The sequence below is a fragment of the Lathyrus oleraceus genome, chromosome 7 (assembly GCF_024323335.1).
Source record: "Lathyrus oleraceus cultivar Zhongwan6 chromosome 7, CAAS_Psat_ZW6_1.0, whole genome shotgun sequence".
Lineage (NCBI taxonomy): Eukaryota > Viridiplantae > Streptophyta > Magnoliopsida > Fabales > Fabaceae > Lathyrus > Lathyrus oleraceus.
In genome coordinates this window covers 23068611-23086858 of record NC_066585.1, presented here as the reverse complement: position 1 = coordinate 23086858, position 18248 = coordinate 23068611, and the positions used below count along the sequence as shown (strand labels likewise).

The 18248-nt window shown below is 32.8% G+C and overlaps 1 protein-coding gene across 1 annotated transcript; it reads left to right on the top strand.

Annotated features, from left to right (window-relative positions):
- Window positions 1-16076: 16076 nt before the first annotated feature.
- On the top strand, window positions 16077-16506 carry LOC127101796 (secreted RxLR effector protein 161-like). The gene is made up of 2 exons (XM_051039237.1): window positions 16077-16300; window positions 16344-16506. Exons 1-2 carry the CDS (start codon window positions 16077-16079, stop codon window positions 16504-16506), a joined length of 387 nt encoding a protein of 128 aa, XP_050895194.1.
- Window positions 16507-18248: the final 1742 nt, after the last annotated feature.

The following is an 18248-nucleotide window of genomic DNA, read 5'->3' as shown; positions in this document are numbered from 1 at the left end:
TAAAAGTCGAAATCTGACCAATTGATATTACTATTAATATGCGTTTACATACGATAACCAAAAAGACTAATGTCGTTGACCGGGATGACCTAACCAATCTCTGGTACCACATTTCATAGCTACTCGAACGCGTGACCCTAATCTACGCTGATGATTCATCCCAGGTGTTTGAGAATTTGAGGGCTCAGGAACATCACCACCATCTACAGGAGATTGCCTAAGATATTCAGACAAATTCGCGTAGTCCTGTGTATACAATGAAGTGCTACCACCATAGTTGAGTTCGTGACCCATGCCAGAGTAATTGGGTTGTGTTTGAGTTATTGGAGGGCAACCAGGACGATTGAAGGGAGACATTGGTGTGAATGATGCGTTGAGGAAAGGTTGAAATGATTGTTGTGGTGTTTGGTAGCCATATGGTTGTTGCATGTTTTGGTTTTGTGATGTTTGAGCTTCTTGGCTGTAATAGGAAGAGAGACGGTTGGTGTTAAATGATTGCTGAGTGTTTTGGTTAAGACGGTTATGGTAGGTGATGTGTTGGGTGCATAGCGATGTTGGGTGTCTTGATGATGATCTTCTTGTTGGTGGTGGTACGGGGTATGTTATTGGTATTGTGGTTGGGTGTTTGGCATGTTAAGGTCATAGATTTGTCTGTTTGGGGACCGAAAATTTTGATGGTAGGGGGTTGTGAGTAAGCGGTCTGGCAATGTTGTCGGGGGTTAGATATTGAACCTTCTTGTGTGTAAGTTACATGGCGTGGGACGATAGGTACATATCCTCAACGAGGAACTCAAATCTAACCGATCTGTACCAAGCCATATAATTATGAGTTGGTTTTTCTTCGTTGACATTACAACGTCAGTTAAGACATGGTCTTGTCGGTGCTTCCATTTTCGACACTCAGATCTAGCGAAGCTTTTCCAAGGGTTAAAGTTCCATTGGTCATTAACTTTCTGTATGTGTCATTCTCCGAGGTTTATCGGGGGATTTGGGACGTGTTGAAGCATACCGAACTGCAATTTAACATGATCACTATGGTGCATCTCCACAATGGTGGATCTAATGATCGGTGTGCATGCAGTCCAAACGGTCGCATCTTGTTCGTTGATTTCATGGTCATGATCCAAGTTTAGATATGGACGCCAAATGAACTGAAATGTGAAAATATATTAGATTATAAAATGGGTGACATTAAAAAACAAATTATTACGAATTAATTAGGTTAATGCCAATACATCTGATGGTCGAAGGTGATCCAAGAGATTGTGATACTGGGTAATACAGTGTCTAGGACATCTGATTGTAACTCATACAAAGAGATTCAATACATCTGCTGACCTTTATTCATTTGTGTGCTCGATTTTTATTCATTTTTAATCCTTTTATTTTTTAGTCAAAATAGTCATTAAAATTAACTAGAATTAAGTGTGTATTTAGTTTGAGTTTATTGTGTTTTATTTCATTTTCAATAATACGAGGAACTAGAGAAATAAAGGAAATGAATTAAAAGAAAGGAGAAATAAAAATGAGATGGAACCCTCTAATAGGAGAGAGACACGTAGGCCATTCATATTGAGTTCCTCTCTCATACACCTAACATCTCTCTATTTTGGGACATGGAAAAATTGGAATTGAAAGTTTGAGACTGCCAATAGAGAGACACGTCATAATTGAAATAAAAAAAGGTGATGATATTCATTTTTTTTGGAATCCTCTCCCAGTCACACGATCAAACCAACATCACAACATCAATACCATCAAACAACATCAACATAATCAAACAACAGGAAACTTTTCACAACCATTAGAACCACATAAAATCTTTCATCCTTCTTCAACCACCAACTCTACTCAACCGCTCACTCTCAGTTACGGTGAAAAACTAACCAAGTTCGTCACAAGAACTTCTCAAACCTCTTTGTTGTTGTCGTCTCACCACCCAAGCACAACAACAACTGCGAACAAACCTCAAAACCGCATCCATCATCGTTAGATTTTTTGGTTGAGGGTAAGTGAGAGAGAAGTTTGGAGAAATAGTCAAGTTTTTTTGTTTTGTTGAAATCAAATATTGTTGTTGTTTATTCATTAGAAAACAATAGAGGATTGAGACATGCATGAGAGGGGGATTTTTAAATTTCAAAAGAATTTTTTTGTTGTTGTTGTTATAGGGGAAGAAGGAATCACGAGGAACAAGAATATGAAATATGATTCACGAGGAACAAGAATATGATTCACGAGGAACAAGAATATGAATCACGAGAATTTTGTTGTTGTTGTTGTTGTTATAGGGGAAGAAGGAATCACGAGGAATCACGAAGAACAAGAATATGAATCACGAGGAACAAGAATATATATATATGTTTTTTTTCCATGTGCACCGTTCCTTTTTCCCTTTTTTTGTTTTTGTGTATTTTTATTTTTATTTTTATTTATTATTATCATTATTATGATTATTAGTATTATTTATTTAATTAAATTTAATTCATTGGGTCTTGGGCTCAATTTGCTATTTTTTACACCCTTATATTTATGTTTACACCCTTGTTTCTATGTTATTTTATTTTATTTTGATTAGTAATTATAATTTTTGATTTAATTGATTAAATGAGTTTTAATGGTTAAATAGATTGTTTTGATTGATTATTCCATCGGTTTCAGTGCGTTGCGATTTCAGAGATTATTCAATTTAGCTTTCTGAAATCGCTTGTACACATATATTTTGTTGACTGATTTCTTATAGAGTGATTCCTACATGAATTCACTTCAAGTTAGCTTAACATAGCGCTAATTTTTTACTTTAATTTTCAGTTTATTTTACTTGTGAAAATATCGTATAATTTATCGAGTTGTTTTACTTCTAGTGTGTTGCAATTTCAAAAGCTTAAATTCAATTTAGCTTTCTGAAATCGCTCAGACGTATAAATTTTGTTAACCGACTTCTTATAGAGTGATTCCTACATGAATTCAATTTAAGTTAGCTTAACATATCGCTATTCATTACTTTAATGTTTGGTTTATTTTACTTGTGAAAATGTTATAGAATTTATCGAGTTATTTTACTTCTAGTGCATTGAAATTTCAAAAGCTTAAATTCAATTTAGTTTTCAGAAATTGTTCAGACGCATAAATTTTGTTGACCGGCTTCTTATAGGGTGATTCCTACATGAATTAACTTTAAGTTAGCTTAACATGACGCTAAATTCATTACTTAGACTCTGATTTATTTATGATCTCTTGGGCCTTCTTACAATGAGATCTTTGTCTGTTTACGGTTATTTTTGGGCTTGTATTGTTAATCGCTTTATTGTATCCCCATTTGACAAATTGTACCCTCATTCCCGTAACGTGTAATAATTTTACTGTTTTCCTTTATTTTTATTGTTATTGTGTTAGTTGATTGTTAACTCAAGATTAAAATAAACCACTTCCAGAAAAGAATAAAAATAACGCTCGATCCAACATCGAGCCTTTTTCCCAAATCGAATCCAACACGAGTGCTTGATCTAATGTCAAGTACCTCCTCCTCTCATTTAAATTCTTTTCATAATCAACTTGCAACGCTTGATCCAACGTCAAGTCGTTGATGCAAAACCTTTTTCGTAATAAAAATTGAAAGATAAAGGAGCAAGAGATGCACATCTCTTTAAGACCCCTTCAATAGTCGAGCGTTTGGAGCACACTGGATTCCAAATGACTATTAGTCTTTCAAATCAAAAGCACGTTAAACATACTTAGAATAAAGGGACAATGGAAGCACATCCATGTGAATCCCGAGTAAACGCGCGCTTGGTGCACACTTCTACTCAAATGTTTACTCACTTTCCGCAAAGATCAAATCTTCGTGATAAAAGAAATTCAACCAATTAAACTTGTTTTCCTCCCTTGTGTGACCTCGAAAACATTTTTAGAAACGAGTATGCTTTATCCATGTCGACACAAACAAAGACTTTCGCCTCCAAGAGCAAGTAACAAGTAAATGTTTAGTCACTAGATATGTCTAAAGGATGACTCCTTAAAACAAATTAACTCGGTAGTTCTTTGTTACCAAGAACTACGTAGCCTTGAGTTTTCCATAGTACTTGGAGATACATAGGAGCGAGATTTTGAAATCTTGTTGGCACCCTTTTAATAAAAATCTTTCATTTCTTTCTTTCTCTTTTCTCACTCGATAAGTAGAAGATCGCGAACTAATATCATGCTAACACTCTTACACGAAACTAACTAAATGGGTCTCATTGAGCACAATGGATGTAAGGGGTGATAATACCTTCCCCTTGCATAGCCAACTCCCGGACCCGATTTGATTGCAACGACCATTTCTTTTTGTTTTTTGTGGGTTTTATCGATATTTTCTCTTTCCCTATTCGGGAATAAATAAAGTTCGGTGGAGACTCTGTTTTGTTTATATTTCGAGTGTTCCTTACGCCTAAATATTTTTTGCGTCGCGACTCTGGTGGGGACATAGTGTTTCTTAAGTGAGTCCATCCTAGTTTAGCTGTTTTATGCTGGAGCGTTTCCTTTTATCTGTTTGTTTGCATCTTATCCTCTTTATCTTTATATGACTTTATGATCTATATATTTAGTTGTTGTATATTATTGTATGTTATTGTTGGGACTTTCTGGATTGTCGGCATATTATGTGAGGAAATGCTTTATACCCGAGCTATGAGAAAAACCTAAGCTAGGATGGTGGTTGTGTAGTATTGACCTGCGAGACATTAGACTCGTTGGGTTGATGCGAGAACCCCACTCATATGAGATCCCTTGAAAGTATTACTGCCTTAAGATTAGTCATTATAGAGGTGATATTTTTAACCTTGATCCATGATTCTGAGGATCTTTCTGTAGAACCTTGAACCAATGGCTTTTAGGGCTGATGGTTGTGTAGTATCGACCTACGAGACTTAGGACTTGTTGGGTTGATACAAAGACCTCACTCAGAATAGATCCTCTTGAGGATATTATTTTCTTATAATTAGTCGTTCTTACTATAATATTGTCAGATGATATCCATGACTCTGAGAACCATGTGTAGAACCTTGGAGTTGATGGTTATATAATGTTGACCTACGAGACTTATGACTCGTTTGGTTGATGCGAAGATCTCACCTATAGTAGATCCTCTTGAGGATCTTATTATCTTGCGATTAATTATTGTGGCTATAATATTTTTAAGTGGGGTTCATGACTTTAGGAACCTGATTAAACCCTAGAGCCTACCCGTGGTTGGATTTCCTACTCCTAGAATTTTTTCTCCATGAAACGACTAGTCAGAATGTTCCAACGATTACAGACCTAATTGTTCATACATAAACATGAGCATTTCGTGGTCATAACACATTTAGCATGTGCATGTTTTCAAGTAACATAAAGACTTTGTTGTTATAGGCATTCAGAAGACATGGGTGTCAACCAGAAAAGTGTTTTTTCTTTCAAATTCAGGGATCCAAAGCTATAGTTGATCAAGGGGTTAGTCTCAGACGTGACTAACATCAAAAGGAACAACTTTCGAGGTAAGTATGGTGACTTTTGACTATTATGAAAACCAAGGTGGATGTTTGGTCCATTTTCACTTTAGTGCAATTCTATGACCCTCCCTTGAGATGTTTCACATTTTAAGACTTCCAGTTGGCGCCAACACTGGAAGAATTCGTGCACATAGTAGGCATTAGTATCAAAGATGAAATCCCTTTCACCGATTTAGGGGAATTTCATAAGCACCAACTAATAGCTTATGCTCTACATTTGGACTAGAAAGAAGTGATAGCTAACCTAGGGCCAAAAGGGGATACTTTGGGTTTTTCTTTTAAGTTCTTGGTGGAAAAAGCTTCGACCTTCAAAAGTAAAGAGAATTGGGTCACTATCAATGTTGTGTTATCCTTGATGATCTATGGGGTTGTTTTGTTCCTGAATATTGATGAGTTCATTGGCATGACCTCCATACGTATCTTCCTACTCAAGAATCCCATTCTCACCTTGCTTGCAGATGTTTATCACTCAATCCATTGGAGAAATGAAAAGAAAGGGGGATGGTCTAGTGTTTTGCTCCTCTGTTGTATAAGTGGTTCTTGTCTCACTTACCTAAAGAAGGACCTTTCGTTCAAAATAAGGACAGCCTTAAGTGGTCTCGTCGAATCATGTCTCTCACTGTTGCTGACATCTTCTGGTACTCCCGTGAATATGGTGATGTTAAGATAATTGTCAGTTGTGGCCGAGGTTGCATCAACTACAGTCATGTGCTTGCTATGCAGCAACTTGGGTTTCCTATGGTGGACAACCCTGAAGATAACTCGTTGGAAGGTTTTGTTTTTGGTGAAGGAGGGAAGGACTTTGATCTTGTAAAGAAGATAAGTTGTGCTTGGACCAAAGTCCATAGAGAAGGAAGGAAGGAATGGGAAAAAATAATTGTATAGCTAGAGATTCGTACACGAGGTAGGTCCAAGCTAGAGCTGCTCAAGAAAAGCTATCATACCCTCATGAGCCTATAATGCATATAAGGCCTCCAAATCCCGCTCACATCACTATGGAGGAAGCTAAAGAGCTTAAAGTTGTCATCCATAGGTTGGAAGAAGAAAACAAGGAGCTATAGTTGAACCTTCACCGGATCACTGAAGAAAAGCATAATCAGAAGTGGAAGCTCGTGTGGAAGAAGACACAACTCAAAGCAAATGAGGAGAAGGTTGATAAGGAAGAGTATAAAAGGAAAAGGGTCAAAGAGGGCCTGGATCAAGCTGACCATTGTCTGGATAACGTTAAAGGCTAGCTAAAGTGTGTCAAGAGGGATTGTCGAGAAAAGAAGAATTGGTGGAAGCTTGCTGAAAAGGAAAAGAAATAAATGAGAGAAGCGCTTAAGGCTCAGATACAAGACCTCAATATTTCCCTTCAGAACACATAAGTGAGAGTAGAGCAAGAGCGTCTCCGCAAGGAGAGGTATTTGGTTGGTTCTCGAGTTACATCCGAGATATGGGAAGAAAAGTGCCAAGAGGCAGAAAACACTCAAGAGTGGGCACAACATTGGAAGGATAGATTTGACTCTTTGCAGAGGGAAAACTTAGATTGACTGAATGAAAGGGAACATGTGAACGCAAACTTGGATACCTACGAGGGAACCATCCGTTTTTTACATGTAGTGAAGGATGGATATCGCGAAAAGTTCACCATTTTAGTAGAGTTCTGTAGTTGGCTAATCGAGGACATGCCTTGGAAGCTAAGGGATGCTCTAAAAGACCTAGAAATAAGCAACACTCACCTTTCAGTTGTCAGCTTTCTTTTGTTCTATGAAGACATGACGCAGAGGCTCAAGGGAGAAATCAAGAGTATTTCTTAATTCATTTGCATTCATTTTTAAGGATTCAAGATTACTTCCTAATCTTCATATCGTTGTCATCTAATGATTAATAAATCAAGAGTATTTCTTAATTCATTTACATTCATTTCTAAGGAGTCAAAAGTACTTTTTAACCTTCATATCATTGTCATCTGATGATTAAGAAATCAAGAGTATTTCTCAATTCATTTGCATTCGTTTTAAGGAGTCAAGAGTACTTATTAACCTCCATTACATTCATATCACTATCATTTCATGATTAAGAAGTCAAAAGTATTTCTTAATTAATTTAATTCAATCATTTGATGATTAAGAAGTCAAGAGTATTTCTTAACCTTCATTACATTCATTCATATTTGTATGATGATCAAGAAGTCAAGAGTATTTCTCAATCTCTTCGTATTCATTCATAACCATAAGCATATTATTATATTGCATAAAAGGGATTTTTTTTGGTTTGTTTGGTATTTAAACTATCTTTTACCATGATAATTTGAAGACATGAGTTTTTCATATCCTTCATTTAAGATGTTTAAATAGGGACAGTTGTCATACACTAAATTTTACCATGAGTTTTTTTCACCTGCATCACCATAACACGAACATTTCATTTAGTCATGCATTTCATCAATCAAAAGCATTTGTCAGTATTTAGATGAAAAGTCATGAGTTCTAGAATTTTATCTGGTCTTGATGACATTCATTAAGTCATCTGGTGATTAAGAAGTCAAAAGACTTGATTTCTTAGTCTCAAGGCATCATTTATTCCATTGTGTTAAGTTTCAGAGACCCAAAGGGATGGCAGTCAGGAGTATTGTTGTCATATGAACCTTTATAGGGTTTTGTTTGTGATTGAGAATTATAAGTAAATGGTCTAAACGTGGAATACTTTGCATCTGATTATCTGTTCAAAATTCTTCAATCAATGAATCAATGCATTCACAAGAAATCTTTATTTTCTACTCATCACAACATGCATTTCATTCCGCATAATGCTTAAAATGTCAAGCAAAATAAATTTTCGGATATACAGACATATCAGTTGAATTAATTTTCAAATGTAGATAGAATTAGTGGGCAAAAAATTTCAAAGTCAAGCTTGCATATGTGGGTATTATTAATCCACGGTTAGCATGGTTTAACCTGGTGTGTTAGTATTATTTTTATGACTACTTTTCGATCGCGTTTTGAGCAACATGAGCTTGTTTAACCGATCATTTTTCACTTTAAAATTTGATCAAAGTCTGTCTACTTTCCAGACTTTTATTTTGTTCTGATCATTTTTGTGCGTTTAGTTTAATTTTTCGGGCATTTGTGCGCCCAATTTATTCATTTTTAATCCTCTTTTAGCCAAAATAGTCATTAAAATTAATTAGATTTAAGTGAGGTATGTTCCAGAACTCATGAGAAATTTGTTATCCATAAGCATGTTTGATGATCCAGACTATTGCACTATAGTTGAAAGTGGGATGTTTAAGATTACGCATAATAAAGTGATCATAATTAATGAGTCTAAAATATGTGTTTTAAATATTTTAGAAGGTTCAAATGTTGTTGTTGTTCATTCATTATCAGCTAGTGAAGACTTTCATAACAAAAATAAGTTATGGGGTTTGAGGTCAAGGCATGATGATTGCCTAAAGGTTTTTTCATAAAACTTTAATGAGTTTTTCAAAAGACAATGGATAAAAATGCATGAGATCGCTGAGTTGTCATTGAGTTTATGGGGTAAGGTTGGTGTCAAAGCAGCTTACTTGGTTAGTAGAGAGTTTTGTCAAGGGAAGAAGTTTAAAAATCAAGGGATGAAGCTTTTAGAAACTATGGCAGAAAATACTCAGTTTGAGATGGATTTTCCTACTATGGATACTAGTAGTAGTGAGGGAACGGTTACAGAGGCCTCTTGTTATCATTTAACTTGTGATAAGATAAGGAGGGAGATTGTAGCATCTCAAAGGAACTATTATGCTAGTCTTCAATGTTATGCTTTCAATGTGGCTGAAGGGTTACAAAATTCAGAAAGAATGACATTTAGATAGGCATTCGAAAGTAGGTGGAGTCAATGATGGTTGAAGAACCATGCTTGTGGGATTCTTAGATTACCTAGGCAGAAAAATATGATTGGAAATAAGTGGATGCAAGTGGAAAAATCAAGGTTCAAGGGTATCTTTAACTTTATTAAGGTTGTTGAAAACGGTTTCAACATGGTAGAGGACAGTAAGGTGGCTGATGGTTAAATTGGGATCACCTAATTTTAAGTCAAAAGGGAGATTGTTGAAGTATGCCTTAAAACCTTAAATGATGAAGAGAAAGAAAACATGTTTCGAGATTTCCCGAAATCAGTAAGTCAAAAAACAGTTTGGTTTGAGCGGTTCGCGGATATCATATTTGATCGGTTTGATTTGTGGATTGTTCATTAATGTTAGAATATTAAATATATATTTTATATTAATTTAGAGATATTACAAATTAATACAAAAAGATATTATAAAATATTTACAATATTCTTTTATATATATATATATATATATATATATATATATATATATATATATATATATATATATATATATATATATATATATATATATATATATATATATATATATATATATATATATATATATATATATATATATATATATATATATATATATATATATATATTATCACGATCAAATGACATCGAGGTGTCAAACTTAATAGCATGACACATTCGATAACTCTTTACGCATATTTGTATACTAAAATTCACTGTTGAATTGAAATATATTATCATACAGACCATCTCTATAAAATTTAACATCAATTGAAAATCATTTGATATGTTAAAGAGAAAAATCAAATTTAACGGATTTCTTAAAATATTATAAGACGTTAATTTTTATGCATCTCGTTGACATATCAAATGATTTTTGATTGATGTTAAATTTTATAGAGATGATCTATATGATAATAACTTTCAATCCAACAGTGAATTTTGTTATTCGAGTGTGTGGTGAAGAGCTATCGGAGGTGTCATATTTTTAAGTTTGACACGTTGGTGTCATTTGATTCCGACTCATATATATATATATATATATATATATATATATATATATATATATATATATATATATATATATATATATATATATATATATATATATATATATATATATATATATATATATATATATATATATATATATATATATATATATATATATATATATATATATATATATATATATATATATATATATATATATATATATATATATATATATATATTGGGGATCAACTTATTCCAAGAATAAGTTTTTATAATTTACTTCAAATCATAGTTTGTGAATTGAATCTAATCTAATGGTTTAATTAATTTTTTTCATACTTAATTAACCATTAGATTAGATTCAAGCTATGATTTGGAGTAAGCTAAAAAAACTTACTCTCGGAGGAAGTTGATCCCCACTCATATATATATATATATATATATATTATATATATATATATATATATATATATATATATATATATATATATATATATATATATATATATATATATATATATATATATATATATATATATATATATATATATATATATATATATATATTGTAAGAGCTATTATAAGATATTAATAATGTATTTTATTCTAACAATTAATGTGATATGTTTTACGCTTTGTTATAGATTGGTTGGGTTTTAGCAATTATAAATATGTATGTCTTCTGTTATATTAAGTGTCATAATATTGAGAACTTTAGAGTTGAATACATAAGTAAGGGTTTAGGGTTTTGGGGAAATATTTAGAATTATCAAAGGGAGTTAGGAAATACTTCTAAACACATTTGGTTTGTGTGGTTACTATATTAAGAGTTGGAGAGATTGCGAAACAATTGGGTAAAAAATAGAGTTTGTTCTTGGAAACTTGAAAGACTATTTTCTTGTAAGTCATCTATAATCTCTTGTAATAACTTTTGAAGTATAGTTAGTTGAGGAGTTGTTTTCTTCCCCATACGTAGACCATTTGATCGAACTACGTAAGCAAATCTTGTATTTCTTGTCTTCTTTTATCTTCTTCTCCTAAGTTGATTCATTGTATTATTACATTGAAAGTTATTTTACTTAAGACTATTTATTTTGGTTGTCATAGTTCTTTGTCGCCACACATCAAATTTTTTGATGTGTTCGAACTTTGAGTAATTCTTTGAAAGTAGTTTTAATTATTCTATCAATTTTACAATAATATTTTAGTTTAATTATTATTTAACAAGAAAATCAAGTGAGACACAAATCATTTAAATATTGAATAAATGATATTTATATAATATTATTTACACAAATGAAAGACAAGCAGATTATAAATTATCTCTATTTATTTTAGGATTCAATCCACTTAAAAATTAGGTATATTGTTCTAGAAGACATAAATACAAATTAAAATAGGTATTTAACTAATTTTCTTCTTTGGAGTGCCCAATTTTTTTTTATGGCCGACTTGGCCATACATTTCCCGATACATGGATAACCTAAGCAGCAAAGAGTTTCTCCTTATAGTTGATTTAGATTTGCACTCTACTCAACAAGCACTTTAGGTTGTGGGCCTCTTTGTGCCCTAATTTTTCTCAAAATGCATGGTCTGGTCTTAAGCCTCTTTCAAAGATCCAACACTCCAGGATTTCGTTCGAGCCTCCAACTACCACAATCACTTTGGTGAAGCAATTAATATATCCGCGTAGGTTTTTTTTCTTACCATGTGTAATTCTGCCAAGCACAACCATGGTAGTCAGTTGCCTCTTCTTGGCAATGAAGTGGGCATTGAAAGCTTTGCACGGGTCGGTCCAAGAGTTTATACTTCCATCTGAAAGGGATTTGTACTAGGCCATGACTGATCAGATCAAGGTTAACGCAAAGAGATTTAATTTCATTGCCTCATCGACTTGATAGTAGTCTAGATGATCATAAACATTCTAAACATGTTCATTTCGATCTCCGGTTCTGTCATAGGTTTGGAGCTTTGACGCTTTCTCTAGTGAGTTTGGGATTTTTCTATATAGGATGTGAGTGTATAGGGAATTTTTCTTCTGTGTCTAGGCATGAGGGTTTTCCTAATTTCTTTCCCTCCTCCAAGGATGAAGGACTTCAGGAAAATTATGACTACCTCTTACTCCTTTGGGACCATGGAAAGGAGTTTGATGTATGTGTCCTCGACGACCTGGTGACCTCTAGATCTCTTCTTAGTTCAGGTATGTCAGTTTGGTTCTTATGCGAAACCGCCTTTTATATAATGTTGTTCTTCAAATTAGCATGGTGTAAAATTTCTTTAATACTGAACAATCTCTCTATTATGGCTTGGGAGTTCTCCTACTGCACCATGTGGTAGACATTGTTCAACATGTCATAGGCTTTCTGCATGCAAAGCTTAGCCTATAGAAGTTAAAAGTTGGGAAATATTTCTTGTTCAGGAATTGTAGGCAGTGCTAGAGGTCTGAGTGAAAGCTCGCCCCAATGAAATTGTGGCGTAAATTCGAGGAATAAAAAATATTGAAACACTATCTGATTCCCCATATGTTAGACATGATCTTATGGTAGATGGGGATGGAGCGGTCACTAGGACTTGATCGTTTGTCCCTCGAGGAAGAGGTAGATGATTTATTAAAGCCTCAGTTGCGTGAGCACCTTTCGGTGGACTGTAAAATGATTAACTTTGGAAGTCGACATCGTTGACATATCTGATGGGAGATATGAAGACGAGAGTTTGAAATCTTACACAAGAGATTAGAAAATGGAGATCCATGATTTGATTGAAGGAGGTCTAGAAAATTGTTAAAAGTACAAACATTTTCAATCATAATATTAGATTTATTTTTGACATTTGTGATATTGAATATTAAATTTATTTTGAAAAGAGTCATTACCTCGCATGCTTTAGCTTAAGTCAGTTTGAGAATTCCTCCAATTACCTTTGAATTTATGTCCTCTTTTGAAAGTGGTTTGGTCTTCTTCGCACATGTCCCTCATTTCTCATATTTGTTTGAGCTTTTAAGGCTTTCTCAAATGTGTCATTTGATGTCTCGTTCATTTGTATCTCACGTGACTCCAAAGATGCTTAAAAATCATTTAAAGTCATTATGGTGACATCTTTTCCTTCTTCAATTGTTGCTACTACATAATCAAAATGAGTTGAAAGAGTGCACATAATTTTCTCCACAACATAGTTCTTCTTTATGTCATCATCGTTGGATTTCATTTCATTAACTAGTTTTTCCCTTCGTGAAAAATATTCATGAACGCTTTCATCTTTTCCTTGCTCCATTAGCTCATGTTGACGTTTTAATCCTTGCAACCTCGCTCATTTAGCTGGGTCAACACCTTCATATGTTTTAAGTAAAATTTCCCAAGCCTCCTTAGATGTTTTGGCATGGAAATTTTTCTCAAAAACAGATAGCTCCACATATTGACATATCAAAAACAAAGATTTTTTGTTGAGTTGACGATCTTTCTCAACTTGTTTCTCATAAGTTTTTTTTATCTTCTTGAGTTGGTTCAACAAAACCTTTCTTCATAATTTCTCCATACCCGCTGGTTTCTAAACACAACTTCATCAACTGTCTCCACATAGGAAGATTTGATCTTCCATTGACTTTGAAAATAGTTGTTTGCACCGAAAAAACTTGATTAGTGCTTGAACTTGTAGCCATTTTAATGTAACAAGCTCTGATTCCAAATGTTGGTAAATGAACTTAATTACCTTGATATAATTGTGTTGTTATAAGAATAATATTAAAAATAGTATCATAAACAAACTTCTTCTAAGCATACAAAAAACTCGCTAGAGCCTTTTTCTTTATTGTTTTAACTTTCACTTTCTTTCTGATGAGTACTTCATTATAAGTAATAACGACTATTTATAACAATTGAGAAAATGCATATTTATCTTTTGCTAAAATATTTATGACTTTCCTTGAAACTAGCTAATCATTCATAGCTTTCTCTTATTGACTTTTCCTAAAGGGAAGGCATGAAGAGCTAGAAAACCACTTAAGTTTGTGCACTCTGATTTATGCTATGTGGAAGTACCATCCAATAGAGGTAATAAATATTTTATTACTTTCGTTGATGACTTTAGTAGGAAAAAATGGGTTTATGTTTTGAAAAATAAATCGGATGCTTATGATACACTCAAAAGATGTATGGTGTATGTTTAAAGACGAAGTGGTTATACTCTGAAAACCTTAAGAAATGACAGGGGAACAAAGTATATTGTATGTGATGATTTCTTGAGAAAGCGTGGAGTTAAGCATCAAATGAATGCAAGATACACTCCTCAATAAAATGGACTAGTAGAATATAAGAATAAAACAATCATGGATATGTGAGAAGCATGCTGCACTGCAAGAATTTACCCGAGAGTTTTTGGTCCGAAATAGTGACTTGTGTAATATACCTTTTAAATAGGTGCCTAATGAAACGTATATGTGATAAAACTCCACAAGAAGCTTGGAGTGGGCAAAAGCCAAATTTGAGTAACTTCGAAGTTTTTGGTTGTATTGCTTATGCGCATGTTCCAGATCAACTGAGGAAGAAGCTTGATGACAAGGCATAAAAGTGCATCTTTGTAGGTTATAGTGAAGAAACAAAAGCATAAAAATTGTACAATCCCGAAACTCAAAAGGTAGTCATCATCATAGATGTTACCTTTGATGAAGATGGGTCATGGGATTGGTCAGAAAATAAATAAGAGTTGTTGCATGTACCCGTTACTATAAATGAAGAAGTAGATGATAAAGTTAATGAACCGTCCACTGAACCAACATTTGATGAACTATCCACTGAACCAACACAAGACTCACCACCTCGTAGATATCCACAACGGGAGTGTCATCCACCTCCTCACTTGAAAGATTATGAAATTGGTCAAGATGATGATCCTGATGATATGGAGGAAGAAATTACTTATTATGCCCTATTTGCTGATTATGATCCTGTGATATATGAGGAAGCAACCAATAAAGATTGTTGCATGAAAGTAATGGATGAAAAAATTCATGCAATTGAGAAAAATAATACATGGGAGTTAACTACACTTCCAGAAGGAAAGAGTCCAATTGGAGACAAATGGGTGTACAAAACTAAGTACAATCTAAAAGGAGAAGTAGATTGCTTCAAAGCACGATTAGTAGCAAAAGGACTCAAACAAAAACCCGAGATTGATTATTTTAAAGTTTTTGCTCCAGGTTCTATGATGGACATGGTACGCATGATTCTTTCCCTTGTTACCCAAAATCAATGGAAGATATTTCAGATTGATGTCAAGTCCTCCTTCTTGAATGGTGTGCTTGAAGACGAAGTTTACGTAGAACAACCGTCAGGTTATTTACAACAAGGAAATGAAGGTAAAATGTACAAGTTTAAGAAAGCACTATATGGATTGAAGCAAGCGCCTAGAGCTTGGTACACACGTATTGACACATATTTTATCAATAATGGATTCCATAAAAGTCCATATGAGGATGCTTTATACGTCAAAGCAAACAAGGATGAAGAAAATGTTGTTATTGTTTACTTGTACGTGGATGATCTTATCTTCACTGGTAACAATAATAAATCGTTAGCAAATTTCAAGGAGAGCATGTCCACTTAATTTGAAATGACAAATATGGACTAAATATCTTATTTTCTAGGCATTGAAGTGAAACAAACAGATGAGGGAATTTTTATTTCATAGAAGAAATATGCATAAGATATTCTGAAGAAATTTAAGATGGAATCGTGTAAATCAATGTTGACTCAAGTGGAAGAAAGATTGAAATTAGAAAAAGAAAGTGGAGGTGATCTTGTCAATTCAACAAATTTCAGAAGGCTAGTGGGAAACCTCAGGTACTTGACAACAACAAGACCTGATATAGTTTATGGAATTGGACTTATAAGTAGATTCATGAACTCGCCAAGACAATCACATTGGCAAGTTGCAAAGAGAATTTTGAGGTATGTCAAATGAATAATTAATGAAGGAATTTTTTTATTCAAGTTCTTCCAAGCCAGAGTTGATTGGATACACAAATAATGATTGGGCAGGTGAAACTGAAACTCAAAAAAGCACTTCGGGTTATGTTTTCTATCTCGACACATGTGTGTTTTCTTGGTCCTCTAAGAAACAACAAGTAGTTGCTTTGTCAACATCAGAGGCATAGTACATAGCAGCAACAAGTTGTGTTACTCAAGCTGTTTGGTTACGAAGAATATTAAGTGAATTGCAACATCATCAAGATGGTCCAACGAAGGTATTATGCGACAACAAATCAACGATTGCTCTAACAAAGAATCCAGTGTTTCATGGACGTAGCAAACATATTGACATTAAACATCACTACATTCGGGACTTGATAAGAGATAAGGAAATTGTAGTGGAGTATTGTACTTCGGAAGATCAAATTGTTAATATTTTTATAAAGCCACTAAAAATCAATTTGTTCTTGAAGATGAAGAATTTGTTGGGAATGATGAAGTCAAATTTGAGGGAGGATGTTAGATAATATAAATTTAACATTTGAAAAAGTCAATAAGAGAAGGCCATGTATGATTAGCTAGTTTCAAGGGAAACCATAAATTATTTAGCAAAAGCTAAATATGCATTTTTTTTCGATTGTTATAAATAGTCGTTATTTCTTGTAATGAAGTACTCATAAAGAAAGTAAAAGTTAAAACAACAACAAAAAAAAAAAGACTTCATCAATTTTTTTTTATGCTTATATTTTTTTTATTTATAGTATTATTTTTAATATTATTCTTATAACTAATACAATTATATTAAGGTAATTAAATTCATATGCCAACACTTGTGCTCTCCTTCTTTTAATATGAATGAGAAAGTTGGATACTGTAAAAAAAAATGGCATGAGTTATGAATAGATCCATGTGGAAACAAAGCTTGAAACATGGTTTTTAATAGCTCATGACTTTTGCGATCCGAACTGTCATATGCAAGATGAGCACACATGCATTGTTTTTTCTTTTATTGTGAGTCGAAGAATTGGGTTAGCAACTAATGGTAATGGGTCTCAACTTTCACAGGTAGGAACTGAAAAAGTTGAGTCTGTTTGCATAAGATAATTGAATTTTTTATAAAATTTTTAAAATTGTCATCAATTTAATGATTTTCAATTAAAATTTATTCATTTTCATTTTTTTTGTTTAAATAGCGTATTAAAAAATTGATAAAATTTTGGATATTTTTGAAAATTTAAATTTTTTGGATCAAGTTTAAAATTAAAAAAATAAGGACTAATTTATAATTTTTGAAAATTTAAATGAGTGATTTGTAAAATTTGAAAATTAATAATGCTTAATTTGTAAGTTTATGAAAAAAATTGGGGTTCAATTTTAAATTTTTAGAAAATATGAAGATCAACTTGCAAATTTTGAAACAATAATAATAACTAATTTGACATTCACATATTATGGAGTATGAGATAAATTTCAAATTCTTTGATTTTATATGTTATTTCAAAATTATTAAATTTAACTTGGATAAAAAATGCCATAAATTTTTATCATTTTAACAATTATTCATATTTTTTTAGTCAAATAATAAATTTTGTACAAATTATTTTAAATTTTCTCAAAACATTACATTCATTCATTTGTAATTTTTTTAATAGTATATTAAAAAATTTCTTTGTTAAATTTGTGGGGTCATTTTTACAAATTTTTATTTTTTTTCTAAATTTTATAATTTATAAATATGGACTAATTTGAAAATTTAAATGATCCATTTGTAAAATTTTAAAATTAATAAGGACCAATTTGCAAAATTTTGGGAGTCAATATTAAAATTTTGAAAAATATGAGGACCAACTTGTAAATCTTGAAACAATATCTTTGTAGTGCATGATGGAATTGTCAAGCTCCTACCAAGTATGCGCACATGGGCACC